Source organism: Mustelus asterias, chromosome 20 (assembly GCF_964213995.1).
Source record: "Mustelus asterias chromosome 20, sMusAst1.hap1.1, whole genome shotgun sequence".
NCBI lineage: Eukaryota > Metazoa > Chordata > Chondrichthyes > Carcharhiniformes > Triakidae > Mustelus > Mustelus asterias.
This window is the reverse complement of record NC_135820.1, coordinates 34,245,705-34,266,311: the sequence shown is the minus strand read 5'-3', so window position 1 is coordinate 34,266,311 and position 20,607 is coordinate 34,245,705. Positions and strand designations below refer to the sequence as shown.

Here is a 20,607-nt window from a genome sequence, read left to right as displayed (position 1 = left end):
AATGGGCATGGATGTGCTATAGTTTGGCATAGGAGACATGTGGGTCATTGGGGGTGGGGAGCGGGCATACTTTGGCATGGGGGCATGATGAAACCCTTTGAAGTTATTCTTTAAACAGTTTACTGCAGAAGACTATGGATTACGGCACCTCTAGGGTGTCGTGAACCATGATTCTTTAAAAACAACTGGCCTGACTCCTTGACGGAGACTAGGACGTGCCTATCACTGCAATGGAGCTGGCCCGGTTGGCAGTGTAGGCTGCAGGTTCACCACCCAAATCAGCCCGCATCTTTAAAAGGCACTCCCGAAAATCGGAAACTCTGTGAATGGAGTCGGGAATCCTGGAATTGGGATCTGCCCGGCATTTATAAGAGGATTGCAAGTCATCCTGACCCTGCAACAATCAAGCCCCTCGTGTTCCAGCATTCAATGGGGACAAAGCCAATGGAAAAGAACAACCAATAATGAAGTAGTGAGGATTGATCTTCACCCAGAAGAAGAGTGTTAAGGGATGTGTGGCAATAGCTACCTTTAGAAGGTGATGCAGTAGGTCTCTTGTGCATAGATTTACATTGAATATACAGCACAGAAACAGGCCTTGTGGTCCAATTAGTCTATGTTGCCAGTTTTGTTTCACACAAACCTCCTCCTGTTAATTTTATCTAAATCAACCAGCATATCGTGCTATTCCTTTCACCCTAATATGACCATAAAACCATAAGAAATAGGAACGGGGGAGGCCATTCAGCCCTTCAAGGCTGCTACACAATTTAGGAGCATGGCTGATCTGACATTTCTCATGCCCACTTTCCTGCCCTTTCTCAGTAATTCTTGATTCCCTTCCTGATCACAAATCTATCTACCTCAGCCTTAGCTATACACAAGGACTCTGCCCCCATAGCTCTCTGTGACAGGGAGATTTTTTTTTCTAAAAACTCACAAAGAGAAGAAATTTTTTCACATCTTAGTCTCAAACTGACGTCCTTTATTCTGAGACTATGGCTTCCAATCCTATACTCTCCCATAAGGGGAAACATCCTTTCAACATTTACCCTGTCAAGCTCCTTAAGAATCCTCCATGTTTCAATGAGATCACCTCTCATTCTTATAAATTCAAAGAAGGAGAATCCCAACCTGTTTAACTTTTCCGCACAAGACAATCCCTCCATACCAGGGATCATCTCAGTGAACCTTTTCTCAACTGCCTCCAATGAAATAATGGGACGATTTTCACAAGAGAAAGTGCCCAAACGGCAGGAAAACAGGAGATTTTCCCACCTTAATTTTTGTGGGATGGATTTCTGTCACTCTATGCTTCACAGGGGGCTAAAACGGGTTCAAAGGCGCGTGCTCACTGCTCCCCCCCATCACTGGCCTCCCAATCACCGGCCTCCATGACCCCCTCCCCCACTGATCTCCGACCTCCGTGACCCCCCCCTTCCAATCATCGCCAGCCCCGATCTCTACCCTCCCTCCCTTCCTCCCTTTTCAACAAATCTCTAATGCAGAATGCGCAGCAGGACCTTCCCCCACGACCACCACCCCAGTAGGCCCCACCCCCTCATGTTCCAGCCCCCTCCTTTGTCAGTGTCTGGTGCCTGGTGGGCACTGTCAGGGTACTAGGCTGGCACTGCCCACTTGGCACACCACCCACCCCCAACCTCCTGTGGTGGGGAGGGGAGGGAGCTCAAAGCTTCTGTCCCCACCAGCAGGATGATTACGTCTGGTCCCCGTTGATGAGGCCAGACGTGATCCCCGCTGGTGGGAACCTCTCCTGGCACTGATGGCGGGGGGGGGGGGAGAGAAACGATACCGTCCCAGACTCACTTATGATATGGAAATGACGGTTTCCATATTGTAATCAGCCTCGCTTAAAGAAGAGCCCTCGCAAACTTGTGATAGGCTGGGCATCCCACTAAATTCCACTACACTGACATTTCCTGGCCCACTGCGCTACTGGAGCGAGACCGGAAATTCCCACCCGAAGTCAATGGAGATTTCCATTGTCGGAGCCTCGCCCGCTCTGATTCCGGGGCGGGTGAGGTGGTAGAGTTCCGGCCAATATCTTTTCTGAAACAAGGGGACCAGATTTGGTCTCACCAGTACCTTGTACGTCCTCTTAAATGCATCCAAACGTCTTGCTTCAAGAGAAAGTGTCTTCCACATTTGGAACACTTTTCTCACAATTGCAAAAAGACCAGACAAAAGATCAAATCTGAAATGACATGCTGCGAGAAAAGGAGGACACAGATTTAAATCAGACAGTGGACAGAGAACCACAGGGGCTGGCAGAGGGAACACATAATAGTAAAGTCTTGTGGCATTTGTGGCCAGTTTGTTTACGATGGTTGTCTGACTGAAATAAACCTCCTCTGTGTTCACAAAAAATATTCTAAACCGTTTCAAGAGAGGAATCTCAATAAATAACACACAATGAAACTGAATAAGCAAATGCGTTGTAGAATTGATAGCGCAACGCGATCATCTGCTGCCATTTTCCCTATTACAAATCAAGTTACCCTGTCGGAAGATGAGGCATTGTATTCAAATATCTGTGCCTCCTGGCAAAATAAGACTTTTAGCAGATTTAGATAGCGGATTTGGTGAATCTATGCAAAAATGTGTTTCTGCTACCATACTAGTTTATGTCAAACTTACCTCTTTAACTAAACTTTTATTAACCTGGTTTAATGGGTGGGATTTTTCACACCCCCATGGCATGTTTTGCCACAGCGGAGGCAGCCCGCCATTGGCCAGCGGTGGGTCCATCTGGTCCCACCACTGTCAACGAGGTTTGCCATTGTTCGCACCCTCTGCTGGCAGGAATTCCGCAGCACGGGATCACCGTCAGCGGGACCAAAAGATTCTGTCAATGGGAACGGCCAGAAAATCCCACTCATTGTCTCCTTATGTAGTTCAGTTTCAAATTCTGTTTGATATTGCTGCTTCGAAGTGCTTTGGGATGTTTTGTGACATTAAAGGCACACTATGTGCAAGTTGTTGTTGTCAGGATTTAAAGCCAAATTCTCATTTTACGGCCTGCACTCTCGACTGGTTGAGAGCAATGGACTGGTCATCTTGAAATAGGGCAACAAAATAGAATGTTCTAGAAATACAGTGCAGATTCATCAGCGCCTGATCAGAAAAAAAGAAAACTAACATTATAAATGGAGCCTTCATCCGAAGCCAGAAGGATTGAGGCGGGTTTGTGCCAATGTGGGCTCCTGGCACAGTTCAACAGACCGCAGTGTTTGATGCATCAAACAGATCAGAGTGTGAGAAGAATTAGCATGCAGATGCAATGCTTGCTTTCTCTTGAACACGTTATAAAAGTTCTGCTAATCTATGGGATTTAGGCAAACTTCAACTGTTCACAAGCTGTAAAATGTTCACTTCCTTCGGGAAAAATGCAGAACTAACATTCAGTCAGTGAGAATTACTTGGAAGACTGAAGAATCATTTAGAGCAATACTTTTCAGTTCTCTATTTTTGAACATTTGGCAGAATTCTTATTCAGAGTCGTTAACTCATATTCTCCCAGAAGAAGTAAGGCCTCTTTCCAACACACACAGCAAATAAACTTTCACAGTTGAGGGTGGATTTGAACTGCACATTCATGCTAAACAGTTATATTTCTGTGGGGCATCTGTAGAAAAACAAATGAATCACATGGATGCTGCACAGTTATTATCCTCCTGTTGGGTAGGAACAGTGCCGAAATTCAGTTCCAAGTGACCAGCTGTTTATCCCACTAACAATGTCTGCATTCAACATTCCTCTGGTCATGGGCCAGGACGCAAGAGCTTTTCTAACACACCCACCTCTCGTTCACAAAGAAATAGGGCGAATGGCAGAGGCGGTAATAAATCTGTAGGTTGGTCACTTAGGAACTAAACATTTTTTTTTTCCTTTGATAGACATTAAGGATCATAATACTAAAACTAGTTTAGGTCAATCTCAATCATGATGTGGGTCTCAATCAGGTCAGGCATCCGCAGCACAAAAGGAAAGTTAATTTCGAGTCAGGCACTAATTTGACAGGTACAGTTAAAGAGGTCACAATGTAGAGGCTAAGAAAAGGAAATAGTAGGCTGCAGTGAGGGTTATTAACATGCAGTGGAAGCATTTTGTTAATACAATGTGTGAGTGCACTTTCCTTGCAATCAGCTTGTGCCATAATTGAACTGAAACTGCCACGATCAGGATGAAAAGTAAATAAAGGGGGTCGAGATACAGCACCATTATCTGTCACTTCTGCATTCAAAGAAAGAGCTAAAGCAACATTGTCTTCTGGAGTGACAGTGCAATATGGTTGATGGTTGCATTGCATAATTTTAAGTATTTTTACATGGGTGTGCTTTTTGATTATACAATTTCTGATTTTATCTTTTTCTGGCTGGACTTAAAACTGGGACCTTTTGCAGACAATAACAAAACTGCCCAACATGCTGCAATACACACAAGTTTACTAAACTTCCTGGGAGGCATGAAAGATCCCATCTCTTGTTGATTCACCCCATCCTGAGACATTTTAAATGTTTCTGAGGTGAGATATCAAAATGCAATTAGCTGTTCTGAAACAATAATTGCAGCAGGTATGAACTAATAGAATTTCTTTGGAATATACATCCAACAAGGTGCTTCAAGGACCCTTACCAAACAAAAGAGAGATGAACAACAGACAATGCTGACTGAACCCAGGTTGTTTGAGGCTGTGAACGCTTTCCGTCTGTCTATCTCAGAGATGCTGTACCCAATTCGCAAAGTAACCATCCTGCGAAGACAAATCTACCACAACCTGAGATCTTTTCAGAAGAAAGTGTGGAGATTTATTCTATACAACATCCAGGAGGGCAGCTGAATAAAACAGCTGGAAAACTATTGCAACAAGACCAGCCAAGGAACAGCTAACCCTACCTGTACTCATATGCTTTATCTTTCATGAGCTGCAAAAATTCCTGTAAGCCTATCCTGTTACTCTATCATCTATACTGATGAATGTGAGTCCGGCCAAATGTGTGAAATGTGGTTGTGATTTATCTTTTTTTTTAGTTCAGGAAATAGTTTCAATAAACTTATCTTGTTCTTTGTTTAACCTAAGAAAACCTGTCTGACTAATTCTTTACACCCTTAAGTGTAAATTGTAGCAATCTTACAGACATGGTGAAGTGTATCCTCGCTAAATATACTACTAAATATGTTACGATCAAACCTGGAATGGGAGAATAATCATTTCACCCCCTCCCTCACATGGTTGTAACAGTATTCATATCCCTACGACATAACCTCCACCTTACACTGAGATTTAACAAACTATCAGCAGAGCTTGCCAAATAATCTTTTGTTCCAGGATCCTAAACTATGAATTATCGGCTGTTTAATTTTCATTGGCTTTAACAATACGCGCACTGTAAATTAAATGGAGGATACAGTTTCCCTGTATTTTTATATCATATTTTACTGGTCTTAATATCTTTCATGACTTCTTTGCTTTAAAAAGTGAGCCAGACTTATTCACAGTAATAACAGATGCATGGGAGTACTAAACATCTTGAAATGTTGCATTATCAAAACAATTTTCACTCCGTGAACTCTTTCAGCTTTTAATGATGATTCTGTTGGTTTGTTTGACAGAAATGTTCTGGCCTCGAACATGTCAGGACTTATTTGGAGCAAAATCCTCAGAGTCTGAAGCTATTTCTTTATTCAAATAGAAAATTAAACTTGGTAAAATTTAAAGTGCATTCCTCAGACTCAAATATTGTTTTTACCTCAGTTATCGATCAGATACTAGGGAAGAAAACAAATTATGTTTTTCATAACTCCATCACTTTTACAATCTGGTAATCAAACATTTCAAATTTTGTTAGACTTTTAATTATTTTGCACGATCTGGAAATTACTAATCTGCTTATAGTACTCATCAAGATATTTCTGTGTTAAGAATCTTAGATGACTTGTGTTAATTTAAAGTTGAATTGTGTTATTTGAAACAATAAGCTTTTGTATTGATTGAGGGTGTACTTAGTCACTCTGGTTTGTATTTTTTTTTATACTTTTCCAATTCAATCAAATCAAATCCAATTCAGAGTCTCAACAAGTTGAGACATTTCAGATCCAGGCTGACAAGACAGGACGGGAGACCAAAACCACCCTGTCCTGGGTCTGATCTACATGAGTCAAGCTGATTGGAGAAGGGGGAGGATCCTCCTCCAAGACTTGAGCTCATTTGCATCCTAGCCAAAAGGCCGAGATGCCGCTTTTAAAAATTGCTTCATATGAAACATATGAAGCCTCAGCGTAACCTAATGACCTCAACCAAGTGCAGGCGATCCATACTACACTTGATCTTAGCCAAAAGGCCGAGTTTATATTTTGAGGCCATCGGGAGGCCATAGCAAGCCAATGCCTGCTGCATGCAAGGCTCAGGCAGTATGGGACCATGGAAGGTTTAACCCTATTTTTGTAAAGTTGCTCCGATTTTGAGCTCCCGGCGAGGAAGTGCAAGCGCATTGCAGCAAACCATGGGGGCACAGTTCATGTCCCTCTGTTGTGTTCCAATGCTGACACTTAAAACTGCTAACCACAGGGACAATCAGGAAAGATACAAATTAACCTGGTGTCCAACTTCAAGCCTAACTCACGTGAAAGCACCCAGAGGCCTTAGGCCTCATTATTAGGGTGAACTGGTGATGTCTCTTGTACCTTCATGAGCTGTATTCAGTTAAAAGCAAGAAGCACTTAAATATGTTCCTGTTATCCAAATTTTTATTAGAACATATTTGAGGTTTTTCTTTCAAACAACACAATCCTGTCAGTTTATTTATTGAATTTCAATTTAATAAATGTTTCTTCCACCATGTACATTACCTAAATGCAATGAATATTTACAAGTTAAATGCGATAATGTTATCAACAATGAATTCCAGATCCACTGGAGTCCAGAGGGAAAACAGCTCACAATACAAACAATATAATCCGCAGTCATTTTCCAAACAGGGATCTGACTAGAATGTGCACCATGTAGAATGGCTCCATCTTTCCCAGTCGACCGTAGGGCAATATTCCAGCCACTCCTACCAGCGGTATCTTCCGGTCCCGCTGACGACAATAACCCGCCGCTAGTTCTCCAGCAGCAGGGGTGCAAATAACAGGAAACCCTGTTGACAGTAGTGGGATCAGAAGATCCCGTCACTAGTCGATGGTGGGCAGCCTACTCTGCTGCAAAACATTTTTATGGGGAACGCATTAAATCCCATCTGTAATCTATGAAGCAGACTGAGTTGTTCATGTTTGCGTCATTATAGCTATAGATGAGGAGATAACACAGAAATTTTAATTGAAAGGCTGAGTTCATTAGAATACGTCTTTTCATGTCTGAGATCTGAGTTATGTTACTCCAACAAATAGGTAGAATAAAACCTGGACAAAATTGTACAGCTGTTCCTGTTGGTGGGATCTTCCAGCCCTGCCGACAGCAACCCCCCTGCCATGGGTGCCCTGGCAGCGAAGGGTGCAAAAAACAGGAAAACCCACTGACAGCAGCAGGATGGGAAGATCCCAAAACCAGCCAATGCCACAGAGTGTGAGAGTGAGGGTGTGAGTGTGTGAGAGAGTGTGAGTGTGAGAGAGTGTGAGTGTGAGAGTGTGTGTGTGCAGATGATCCCGCCCATTGCTTTTCTCCCAAGTGTGTAGGTTAAAATTACTTTGCATGGCGTCCACTGCACAAGTCAGATCATAATTCAGCACTGTCGCGCAGAGAATCAGAATTCGTCCTCCTCTAAAATGAATTCCAAATAGATTTTTCAAACAAAATTAATGGAAATTGGGATGCTTCAGGTTTTTTAAAAAACCACAAACTATCATTTGGCCCAATTTCAATGCTTCTGATTGCTTGGGGCCAAAATTGGACAGCTCTTGAAAATGGGCTCTTGGTTCATGATGCATCTTTAACCTGCACATGTTGCTTCCAATTCAGACACCATGCTCATCTCATGCTGTCCACTCATTTAAATGATTGCGGCATGCAGCCCTGTGTCAAACCTGCTTTTAAGTGGCTGCATGACTCAGGGGGCCCAAGTTAGTCTCCAGTGTGAAAGTAGTGGCCAGCATCATGAGAAAATTCATCCACAGTGCAGCATCTGATGTGACGTCTCACTTTCCATCACAGTACAAGGAGAAATCACCCCAGATTTGGGTGCCACCGTGGAAGCTGAGCCTGATGCAAGATCAGATTGTTGCCATCATAGCTGTGGATACCTGTGCTCAAACAAGGTCTACCGGCTATCCTCAGTAATCCAGAAACCTGCCCTCCAAGGCACTGCGAGGGCTATTGAGGCATTACTGTAAGAAAGCAGTGGCAGCATGGAGCAGACTTGTTCACAGCCTTCATGTTCCCATCACTGCCGCTTTGCCAGGCCCCTGGTTCTTTACTGTTAGCTAACCAATGCAGACTTGCTGCTGTTCATGCCGTGATGATGCAGTTTGCTGTCTGGTTTTCTGGCGGTTCAGACATGGGCGGTGCAGTGGCACAGTGGTTAGTACTGCTGCCTCACAGCACCAGGGACCCCGGGTTCAATTCAGCCTCAGGTGACTCTCTGTATGGAGTCTGCACATTCTCCCCGTGTCTGCGTGGGTTTCCTCTGGGTGCTCTGGTTTCCTCCACAATCCAAAGATATGCAGGTTAGGTGGATTGGCCATGCTAAATTGCGCCTTAGGGTCCCAAGATGTGTAGATTAGATGAATCAGCCAGGGTGGCAAGGGTGGGAAAAAGAACAAAAGAGAAGATCTGTGATAGGGTGGAAGGCAAGAAAGGCTAAAACCAAAAATGTTCATGATGCAAAGCAAAAGGGAGTGGCAACGGGATAAACAAAGATTGAAAAGATGAGTCGAGGGGGGAGAGAATGGAGAATCATAAAGAGCGGCAGTCTGAAAGCAAAAAAAAACACAGTAAAAGGAAGAAGTGTGAGGAAAAGCAGCAAAGAAACAGGAAACAAAATAGAACTGAGGTTCTGATCAGAAACAGTTGAACTCAATGCTGAGCCCAGCAAGCTGTATATTTCCCAGTTGCAAGATGAGGTTCTTTGCTTCAAATAAGTTAATACTCTATAATTGTATTGCTGGTGGTGATGGGGTTGTGGGAGGCGGGGGGGGGGGGGGGGGGGGGGGGGGGTGGAGGGCGGTGGGGGGTGGGGGGAGTGATTGGGAATATTCAGCTGGGTGAGGTTAAGAGAGGACACTAATGTATTAACTTATTTCAAGTTAGTTGCTGATTGCTTTCAAAGTTGTAGAAGCGTGGTTTTTACTGATATTTAAAGTTTAAAGGGAATTATGTATGTACTGGGTGACTGGGGCTATCGACTGACCATATGGCCACTGACTCCGATAACAAAAGCCAAGCTATGCACAAGGGGCATGATCTTCTGGCTCTCCATGCCAGCTGGATCTTCTGGTCGCACTGCGAAACCTCGCTGCGGGTTTCCTGGCAGTGTGGGAAATCCCATTGACAGCGGCAGGACCAGAAGATCCCGCTGCCGGCCAATGGCTTGCCGCCTCCCACCACTGAGAAAAGTACTGCGGCAAGGCCAGAGAATCTAGGCGAAGATGTTGTGGGATAGATCATTTGAGTGCCCAGCAACATGTCTGCTGTGTTGAGGCCCAAATCAGCAGCACTGGCATCAAATGCTCGCTGACTGTCAATTAGTCTGCCTACACTACATCCTTCCAATTTCCACTCCATGCAGCCACAATAAAAAAACAGTAGCTGCATAAGTGCATTTTGTGGCTCCTATCTTTTTGTGAAAATTATTCTGCATGTGTATATATTTATATATATATTCGCCGCCAGCATCGTGGATGTGGACTATGTAAAGCAGGCACCTCAAAACCCTGGAGTAGTTCTACCAGCGCTCCCTCTGCAAGATCTTGCAAATCTATTGTCAGGTTAGGCATACTAACGTCAGTGTTCTCACTCAGGCTGACATCTCCTGCAATGAAGTATTGACCACACTCGTTCATCTCTGCTGGACAAACCATATCATCCACATGCCTGACACAAGACTCCCAAAACAATGCTTCGGAGCTTGACAAGCAAGCCCCAGGAGAGCAGAGGGAACACTTCAAGGACATCCTCAAAGCCTCTTTGGAGGAAGTGCAACATCCCCACCAACACCTGGGAATCCCTGGTCAAGACCACCCAAAGTGAAGGAACAGCATCCAGGAGGGATCTGAACATCTTCGAGTTTCATTGCCAAGCGTCAAAGCGGCAAGTGAAAGGAGCGCATGGCAAACCGGCACTCCTCCCACCTCCTCCTCCAACCACCGTCTTCCCCACCTGTGACAGAAACTGTGGGTGGGATTCTCTGGTCTCATCCATAGCGTTCCAGCCAAAACTCCATTCACTCTCAGTGACACTGGCAAATCCCAGCCACAAACAAGGATGGAAGATTTTCATAGAATCATTGAGTCCCTACAGTACAGAAGGAGGCTATTCGGCCCACCGAATCTGCACCAACAACAATCCCACCCAGGTCTTATCCCCGAAACCCCACATGTTAACCCTGCTAATCCCCTTAACCTACGCATCCCGGGACACTAAGGGGCAATTTAGCATGGCCAATCAACCTAACCTGCACATCTTTGGACTGTGGGAGGAAACGCGAGCACCCGGAGGAAAGCCACGCAGAAACGAGGAGAATGTGCAAACCCACACAGACAGTGACCCAAGCCGGGAATCGAACCCAGGTCTCTGGAGTTGTGAGACAGCAGTGCTAACCACTGTGCCACCGTGCTGTCCATAAATTGGTCTGTAGGTCATGCATTGGTCTCCTCAGTCACCTAAGAACTAATTTTTAACGTGGAAGCTAGTCATCCTTTATCCAGAGGGACTCTCTGAGAAGATAGATAGATATATATATATATATATATATAAATACAGTGGAGCCCCAATTTTACACGCCCCAATTTAGTGCAAAATTGGATATTACGCAATCGCGCAACGGATCCTTTTTTTTTACTATTTCCGGTTTAGTGAATTAGCGTGACCCCGATTTAGCGCGACCCCGATAACATTCGCGATCACATTTTATGGACCCCAACCATCGCGTTAAAATGGGGCTCCACTGTATATGTACCATGGTAAGAAGTCTCACAATACCAGGTTAAAGTCCAACAGGTTTATTTGGTAGCAAATACCATAAGCTTTCGGAGCAGAGCTCCTTCGTCAGATGGAGTGGATATCTGTTCTCAAACAGGGCACAGACACAGAAATCAAATTACAGAATACTGATTAGAATGCAAATCTCTACAGCCAGCCAGGTCTTAAATGTACAGACAATGTGGGTGGAGGGAGCATTCAACACAGGTATGTACCATGGGACAGCTTCCCGATAATCCTTTCCATGCAGGATATAACATTTCAATATTGCTGACAAAAATATTTATCTATTTTCATGTTTCAAAGTCCTGGTGCTTGAAGGTGACTGGGATGGATGGAATGCACTATTTTAAAGTATATTTATTTACATCTGCTCTTCCATCCAACAGTCAAGGTTGTGTGATAATCCTGAGTCGAAATTAGTTGTTTCCCAGTGCAACAGAAAAGTTGTATTTCAACCAACTCTGGTTTGCCAGAACATCACACAATGCTGGATAGAAGTATAAAATGTTTTTCAGTGCTGTAAGCCACTCCTTCTACAGTATCTGTATAATTGTGCGCATGTTCAATTAACTGACTCTATGAGCTTGCTGAATCTTCTAATGGAAGATTCTTAAGAATGTCTCCATGGCCCTCAAAGGTAATTAGGTGAAACTTCAGACAGTCTACTTCATCTGTTCAATTCTCTTTGGCTGCTTCATATAGATGATATATTCTCAGTTCCATAGCAACGTAGGAATCACTGTGTTCCATGGATAATATTATTAACTTCGTCTTATCTTAAACCTTTATTCCTCCAACCCATTTGTGATCAGCTGTTTACCCTTTATTAAATAAGAAGAGTTAATTTGACACAGCCTTGGGAGTCTATCCTAATGCACAAACTGATGAAAAATGACAGCAAAAGGTCGTGAATGTAGCCCAATCCATCATGTAAAACAGCCTCCCATCCATTGACTTTGTCTACACTTGCCGCTGCCTCGGCAAAGCAGCCAGCATAATTAAGGACCCCACGCACCCCGGACATTCTCTCTTCCACTTTCTTCCATCGGAAAAAAGATACAGAAGTCTGAGGTCACGTACCAACCGACTCAAGAACAGCTTCTTCCCTGCTGCCATCAGACTTTGAATGGACCAACCCTGCATTAAGTTGATCTTTTTCGACACTCTTACTATAATTTTAACACTACATTCTGCACTCTCTCGTTTTCTTCTCTATGAATGGTATGCTTTGTCCGTATAGCACGCAAGAAACAATACTTTTCACTGTATGCTAATATATGTGACAGTAACAAATCAAACCAGCTGGTCCATTGAGCCTGTCACATTTTGGCACAATGTAACTTTCACGCCAATTCCATCATTTGCTGGCTACCTCTACACAAATATGCAATCTCTTGGAACAAGTGGAAAAAAAAGAGAAAAAAACCTCGAGGCTCATCCACTGCCCATTTAAATCTTTATTGTAACCTCAGGTTTATTAATCTTGCATTTGTGCCTCTTAGTTTATGCTTACAACCCCATGTTAATATCCTGCTACATCTTGAATATTGCTCCTATTGTATCGGTCAGCTGCTTCACCTATTTTCAGGAAAGAATAGACCTACCCTCTGACTTCCACTGTGATGCATTACATTCACTGAATCACTATTGTTATAAGCGCATTTCAACTTCCTATGAGTTTTTTTTTCAATTAGAATGATGAATAATGGTTGTTTAGCTGGTGGAGTGATTGCAGATTCCTGCAGTTTCCACACAGGTTTCGAAATATCATTGGTTTCCATCTTCTCTTACACAGGATCTCTAAGTTGTAGCAGTTCAAACCAGGTAGATGCTCAAAGCCTCTGACTTAATCCATTTATTCCTTAACTTTCTATACAGAATGTAGTAAGCAGCAAATGCATGGTTTTGAAATCTATTAAAGTAATAGATTGCTAAATCCTCTCTAAATAATAATGTGAATTGTTCATTGATCTAATTCTGTAGCTCATTATTCACTCAGCACTAAAATCTTGGCAGTGTAAATTTTCTTAGAATATTTAAGTGAACATAGAAACCCTACAGTACAGAAAGAGGCCATCTGGCCCATCGAGTCTGCACCGACCACAATCCCACCCAGGCCCTACTCCCTTATCCCTACATATTTACCCGCTAATCCCTCTAACCTATGCATCTCAGGACACTAAGGGGCAATTTTAGCATGACCAATCAACCTAACCCGCACATCTTTAGACTGTGGGAGGAAACCGGAGCACCCAGAGGAAACCCATGCAGACACAAGGAGAATGTGCAAACTCCACACAGACAGTGACCCAAGCTGGGAATCGAACCCAGGTCGCTGGAGCTGTGAAGCAGCAGTGCTAACCACTGTGCTACCATGCCGCCCACCCCTTAACTCTTTTACTATATTTATGATAACCATGCCTCTCAAAGCAATCGGAAACCATCTGAACCAAGCAAACACGGCTTTAGTTTAATATATCAACTTATGGAGACACCTTCAGCATTTCACTGGAGTATATATTCAAACATATATAGTGGAACTGAGGTCAAGGAAACTGGAAGTGGGTCCAATGGTCAAGTTGAAAAGACAAGAGGAGAAATAGAAGAGAAACAAAAGAAATATGGGGGTTCAGGGTGAGGACAGGAGGTGGTCAGGGTAAAGGGAGGGAAGCAGATTAATGCAGCTGAATAAATTGTCTCAACCTTACTGACAAGAAAGTCCATGAGCTCCTGGCATGTTGGGACATGGGATATGGGTTTAGAGAAAGTCAGTCATGAAGAAAATGACACAAAGATTATCTTTGCTCCGATAATCCTGAAATAATGAACGATTGTATCAGGGAAAATTAAAGGCTAATAGTGTTTGACAAGATCCAGTCAGATGTATAGATGAAGCAATTGATTGTCAAATTAGTTCAAATGTGTCTATTTTATAGCTAAATAGAGAGTGTTGTGAAATTCCATCACATAATGCCTAAAGCAAATGGATTCAATGGCCCAATCTATGACCATGTAGAGGAATGCTACAGGTTGTGTAGTTCATTAAACAGAATGGTCCACCCAACATATAAAGGGCAGGAGACCCAGATTATTTTAATAAAGAGAATACCTTCAGAAAGAAGGTAAACAGGTTCATATTAATTCAGATCGCAGCAATTAACCTGTCTTCCCGCTCTTTGCGATTTAAATAAAGACAGGCAGACAAGCACATTGTCATTCGTCACACTTACACAAGCCTCTTGCTGCACAGTCTCCAGGATACGCTTTGCCGGAATTAGGAAATCCAGTAAACAGCACAGCCCATCTCCCTTGTACACTGTGTCAATGACCCTGAAAATCTGGCTGAGAACCGTGGGAGCAGTGGCATCAAACGGAGGATACAAAGCAGAGAGGATGCGTTGAATGCAGGTGTCCAGCGATTGTGAATTCTGAGTGAAAGAAGAAATATTTATCAGTAACTTCTTCCAAACACAACTGTTCAATTTCACGGACTAATTATGAGTTCTGGTCAAATACAGAAATGGGTAACACAGGAGAACATAAGTGGAACATATTTCCATGGGTTTTGTATTATAAACATATGAACTAGGAGCAGGAGTGGGCCTCAAGCCTACTCCATCACTCAATAAGATCATGGCTGCATTGTGGCCTCAACTCCACAGTCTATCTACCCTCAATAACCTAGCTCCCTTGTTAGTCAAGAATCGATCTACCTCAGCCTTAAATATTCAATGACCCTGCCTCTAACACTCATGGAAGAGAGTTCCAAAGACTCATGACCCTCTAAGAGAAAAGATCCTTCTTATCTCCATCTGAAATGGGAGACCCTCTATTTTTAAACTATGCCCCCTAGTTCTAGTCTTTCTCACAAGGGGAAACATCCACCCTGGAAGTCCCCCTGGGATCTTCTATGTTTCAATCAGATCACCTCTCATTCTTCTAACCTTCAACGAATACAAGCTCAGCCTGACTAACCTTGACTCATAAGATAACACCCACCCCCCCCATCGCAGGTATCAGTGAAATGAATGTTCTCTGCACTGCTTCTAACGCAGTCATATCCTTTCTTAAATAAAGGGACCAAACAGTGTACACAACACAGATGGAGTCTCGCCAACATTCTCTACAACTGTAGCAGAACATCCCTACTTTTATATTCCATTCCTTTTCCAATAAATAACATAATTCCATTTGCCTTCCTAATCTCTTGCTGTACCAGCACTTGTGTAAGAAAACTATAAATAAATGGTTATAATTTCAACAACAACTTATGGTTACATAGGACATTTAACATAATAATGTTTCCTAAGACACTCCACATGAATATTATAAAACAAAATATGACACCACGCCCCATATTTGTTTGATGACTAAAACCATGGGCTGGAACTCTCTGGCTGTTCACACCGGCGGGATCTTCCTGTCCCACTGACGACACACCCCAGCCGCAGGTTTCCCGGCAGCGTGGGATGGAATAAATGGGAAATACCATCGACAGGGTGGGACCAGAAGATCCTGCCAGCAGCAAGTGTCATGCCACCTCCCACTGTCGATAAACACACGGCTGGAAGGCCAGAGAGTCCTGTCCATGTTCAGAAAGGAAGGTTTTATGTGGAAAGTGAGGTAGAGAGTTGGAGAGGTATACAAGGGAATTCTAAGCCTTGACACAGAGACAACTGAAGGCACAGCCACCAATTAATGAGTGATTACATTTTGGGATGTTCAAGGGGTCAGAATAAAATGAGTGCAGATACCTCCAAGAGTTTGGGGGCTGCAGGATATAACACAGAGAGGGAGGGAATGTGGCCATGGAGGAATTTGAACAGAAGGATGGAAATGTTAAAATCAAGATCACAGAATTGTTACAGTGCAGAAGGAGGCCATTTGGCCCATTGTGTGTGCACCGGCTCTCCAAATGAGTATCAAAGATGTTGTTTGAGCAAGAGCCAACGTAAAAAATGTTCCACTGGAACCATCCGCCTGAGCTCCTTGGCAAGTTGAGGTGTCTGGGGATGCAGGAGCAGCCAGCACAGGGATCCCCGCTGTGTAATGTGTAATGGCACAGGAGAAATTCTCTGTAGATGGCTCCAGTTGCGAGGCATAGATTTTAGCCAGAGGTTTCAGAGGTGGCTGACGTGGGAGGAGGTAGCAGAAAGCAGACAGGATTAGGATAAGTTGTACTTGACTTGCCAAGTACACATAGTAGCTATCTGTGTTTCTAGAAAACCCAGGTGTGCTGGATTTGGAAGACTTAATTTTAATTAACTATGCCCAACGAAGATTGTGTAGGCATACAGAAGCTTGTCACTTCATGTTCACTTGCTGTAAAATTTAACCTTTCAGGATGCAGTCCTTAATCAAATCAGGTCATAGAAACCATAGAATCATAGAAACGCTACAGTGCAGAAGGAGGCCATTCAGCCCATCGAGTCTGCACCAACAACAATCCCACCCAGGTCCTATCCCCGAAACCCCATATGTTAACCCTGCTAATCCCTTTAACCTACACATCCCGTGACACTAAGGGGCAATTTAGCATGGCCAATCAACCTAACTTGCACATCTTTGGACTGTGGGAGGAAACCCGAGCACCCGGAGGAAACCCACACAGACAGTGACCCAAGCCGGGAATCGAACCCAGGTCCCTGGAGTTGTGAGACAGCAGTGCTAACCACTGTGCTACCGTGCCACCCACTCAAATATTAATTTATCAGAACAAACCAGATTAAAATTTTCAATGGTAGACCTTGAAATATTATATTTTAAGGATTATGGAATTAGAGGGAACTTTCAGAAGGGGGTTAACAATTGGTTTTGAGGTATAGACAATGTCGGGATAAAGGGAGTGTGACATGTGGTGTTGCCTAGCGAAATGTACCAGTGTCTCAGCCTTTCATCGTATATACCAATGACTTGGATGAACAAATACAGAGTTTATCGACCAAGTTTGAAGTTGGCATTAAGTTAGGAGGAGCAATAAGATAGAATTGCAAAGATGTCATAGAAGGATCTGGTACATTAAAGGTTAACCTGGGTCTGAGTACAGTGCTGCCTACCTGTGATGTAAGAAGGCACCTGACCTAAAGTGTAGGTTAGCAGTACTGTACAGAGCTAGGTAGCAACATGCAAGGACATGCCATGCCGCCTTTCCATACTTGTACCCTCTACTGCAAATGTGTACATAATTCAGCAATGTTAATAACACCTTCTTGGTAACTTCTACAAGACTGCTTAATGGTATCTAAGTGGCACACACCACAGGCAACATCAACCCAACAAAACAATAGGCAGACTGAGTGAGTAGGAAAAACTGTGGCTGGAGTTTAATGTGAGAAAGGGTGAGGTCGTCCATTTTGGATCCAAGAAAGGCAAATCAGAATATGGTCTTAATGACGAGAAACAGGAGGAGCAATGGCATCTTATTCTTTAGGTACATGAACCACTAAAAATTAGTGCACAAGTACATAGAGAGCAACATTCAGTTCATCTTTATCTCATAAAAGATGAAAGATAAAGAAGAGGAAATAATGCTTCAGTTTTAGAGAGTCTTGGTCAGAGCTCCTCTGGAGAATTGCATTTAGTTTTGGGCACTGGACCACAGGAAGGATATCGTGGCCTTGGAGGGTGTCACAAAACAGAACATTCAGCAAATTGATTCATAGAATTTTACACACAGGAGGCCATTCGGCCCATCATGTCTGCACCAGCTCCCAAAAAAGCTACACAGCTAGTCCCATTCTCCAGCCTCATTTGTATCTGTATCTGGCATTGCACTGGCACTGAAATTCATATACTGTACTATATTTGTATGGTAGGCAGAACTTCCTTTTGGCTTGACAACAGCATTGTGATACTGGTAAATACCACCTATGTGAAATGCTAACTTCACCTCTTTCTCACATTTTTGTGATACTCTACTCTTCCAGGTTTATTTGAGAGAGACTGGGCATTTTTCTGGTCTGAAATCGATGGCCTCGGGATCAGCGCATGGCATCTCCCTTCAGCTGCTGGCAATACACAGAGTACTGACTATACTCTAAAAGCCTGGGTTTGCAATGCTCAGAATGTAACATCTAACATTAGATGTGATTCCACACTTGGGCAGCACTTGCTGAACAATCCCGAGTCTGCAAAGAATTACGCTAACAACCAATTTAAGATTATCAGTTGGGCTCACAGAAACTACATAAAATCACATGCAGGAACCTGTCGATTGCCGGCAAAAAGAAACTACCCAGGAATTGTGACTTTGTTGAATTAAACAAAAGCATAGGGAACAATAGTTTCCTGTGCATTTGCCATGGCAACACCTTAACCAACCAGAGTTGACTTGTACCATTTTCTTCATGCAATATAAATTGCTGCTCCCTTTGAACTTTGACATTCTTGCATCTGTCCTAGTGAGTTCAAAATGAAAAATCTTAACACATGTCTCTTTTTTCAGCAATACCCAAAGCTCTGTACTACCAAACAACTTATTTATTTTTCATTCCTACATATTCCCAATTAACCTTCCTCCTTCTTCTTTCTAGCTAGGTATCTTCTTCCATTTCCATTAGCTTGACTGCTTTCTCAATCTCAGTGAAATAATGACTCTTAAACCTTAAGGATGACAGCCTTGATCTATGCTCAGCTCATTTTTACATGTCAGATCCTCACTGTTACACTGTTTAGGCTAGCCATTCATAATGGGTGGCACCATGGCACAGTGGTTAGCACTGCTGCCTCACAGCACTAGGGACCTGGGTTCGATTCCCGGCTTGGGTCACTGTCTGTGTAGAGTTTGCGCATTCTCCCTGTGTCTGTGTGGGTTTCCTCCGGGTACTCCGGCTTCCTCCCACAGTCCAAAGATGTGTGGGTTCGGTGGATTGGCCATGCTAAATTGCCCATTAGTGTCAGGGGAACTAGCTAGGGTAAATGCATGGGGATATGGGGATAGGGCCTGAATGGCATTGTGGTCGGTGCAGATTCGATGGGCCGAACGGCCTCCTTCTGCATTGTAGGATTTTATGGTAAAATAACATAATTGAGCACCACTTCCTGTATGTTTCTTCACTAATTTTTCTGGCTGGTTGTTTTTCTTCAAGTAACTCACAATAGCTCAGGGGCTAAGAAAGAATCAGCCTTCATTGGAAATCTTAATGGAACATCTGCATTTGCATGATCTGCTGTTTTATGGTATTTAATATTGTACTAATTGGTGGACCATCGAATTCCATGCCTACTTCTGAGGCTGTGCCATCTTGAGGGATTTTGCTCCCTTCTTTGAATCACATATAATCGTAAGGACTTGATGTTCGGTTAATAAAGTGAACCCATAGAGGTATTTGTGGGACTTTGTAACATCATACATGATCGCTAATGTCTCTTTCTCAACTTGAGTAATTTTGCTCCGACTTGGTTAAAGTATGTGAAACATATGCTACGGACTTCCCCACAGTATCTTCCATTGTGTGAGATAACATCACATCTAATCCTTGTGGTGAGGCATTGCACGCTCAAACCAGTTGTTTCTTGGGATCATAGTGGGTCACGACAGCATACTGGTCAGTGCTTTCTTCACTCTTTCAGATGTTTTCTGACACTCCACAGACCACTCCCAATCTATTCCATCTTTCAGCAGTTGATTCTGTGGAGCTAATAGACTAATAGCTCTATTAGCTATTAGTTAGACTAATAGCTAAGTCATAGAATAATACACAATAATTCCGATGAATGTTTTAACTTCCTTCTTATCTGCTCTCTTTGCTTTCAAAATCCCCTCAACTTTCTCCTGTATTGGGTAGATACCGTCACCAACTATTTGGTGACCCAAGTGTATTACACTTGACGCCATGAAGCAACATTTATGCTTTTTAGCTTTGGTGCCATACTCTTGAAGTTCATCTAAAACTGTGTTCAACTTTACACTGAGCGCTTTCTCTGTCCTACCGATGATGTCTAAGAAGCAGCACACTCCTTTCATCCCACTTAGTGCCTGACCCATGATGCTCTGGAACATTACAGGAGCAGTAGGCACTCCAAATAGTTACCTAACTGTACAACCCATTTTGTGCATGAATAATAAACAGTTCCTTGACCTCTTGTCAGTTAATTCTAATTGCAAATATGCTGAACATCTTTCCATTGACTAAATAAAAAAAAAACTGTTAGCTTATAATCTTCATAAATCCAAAATAACCTATTTGGTTTTTGAACTACCTGAGCAGCCCATTCACTGCTCCTCACCTTCTTAACTGGCCCTGTTCTTTCTAATCTAGTAAGAGTTTTAACAACACCAGGTTAAAGTCCAACAGGTTTATTTGGTAGCAAATACCATTAGCTTTCGGAGCGCTGCTCCTTCGTCAGATGGAGTGGAAATGTGCTCTCAAACAGGGCATAGAGACACAAAATCAAGTTACAGAATACTGATTAGAATGCGAATCCCTACAACCAACCAGATCTTAAAG

The 20,607-nt window shown here is 43.1% G+C and overlaps 1 protein-coding gene across 1 annotated transcript in view; it reads right to left on the bottom strand.

Annotated features, from left to right (window-relative positions):
• The window catches only part of quoa (quattro a), a 129,415-nt gene extending 109,271 nt beyond the window's left edge, over positions 1–20,144 (bottom strand). Inside the window, exons 1-2 of the mRNA XM_078236058.1 lie at positions 19,983–20,144; positions 14,389–14,586 (exon numbers count right to left, since the gene is read on the bottom strand). Coding sequence (XP_078092184.1) covers positions 14,389–14,586; positions 19,983–20,144 — 360 coding nt within the window. The remainder of the gene's footprint in view (positions 1–14,388; positions 14,587–19,982) is intronic.
• Positions 20,145–20,607: the final 463 nt, after the last annotated feature.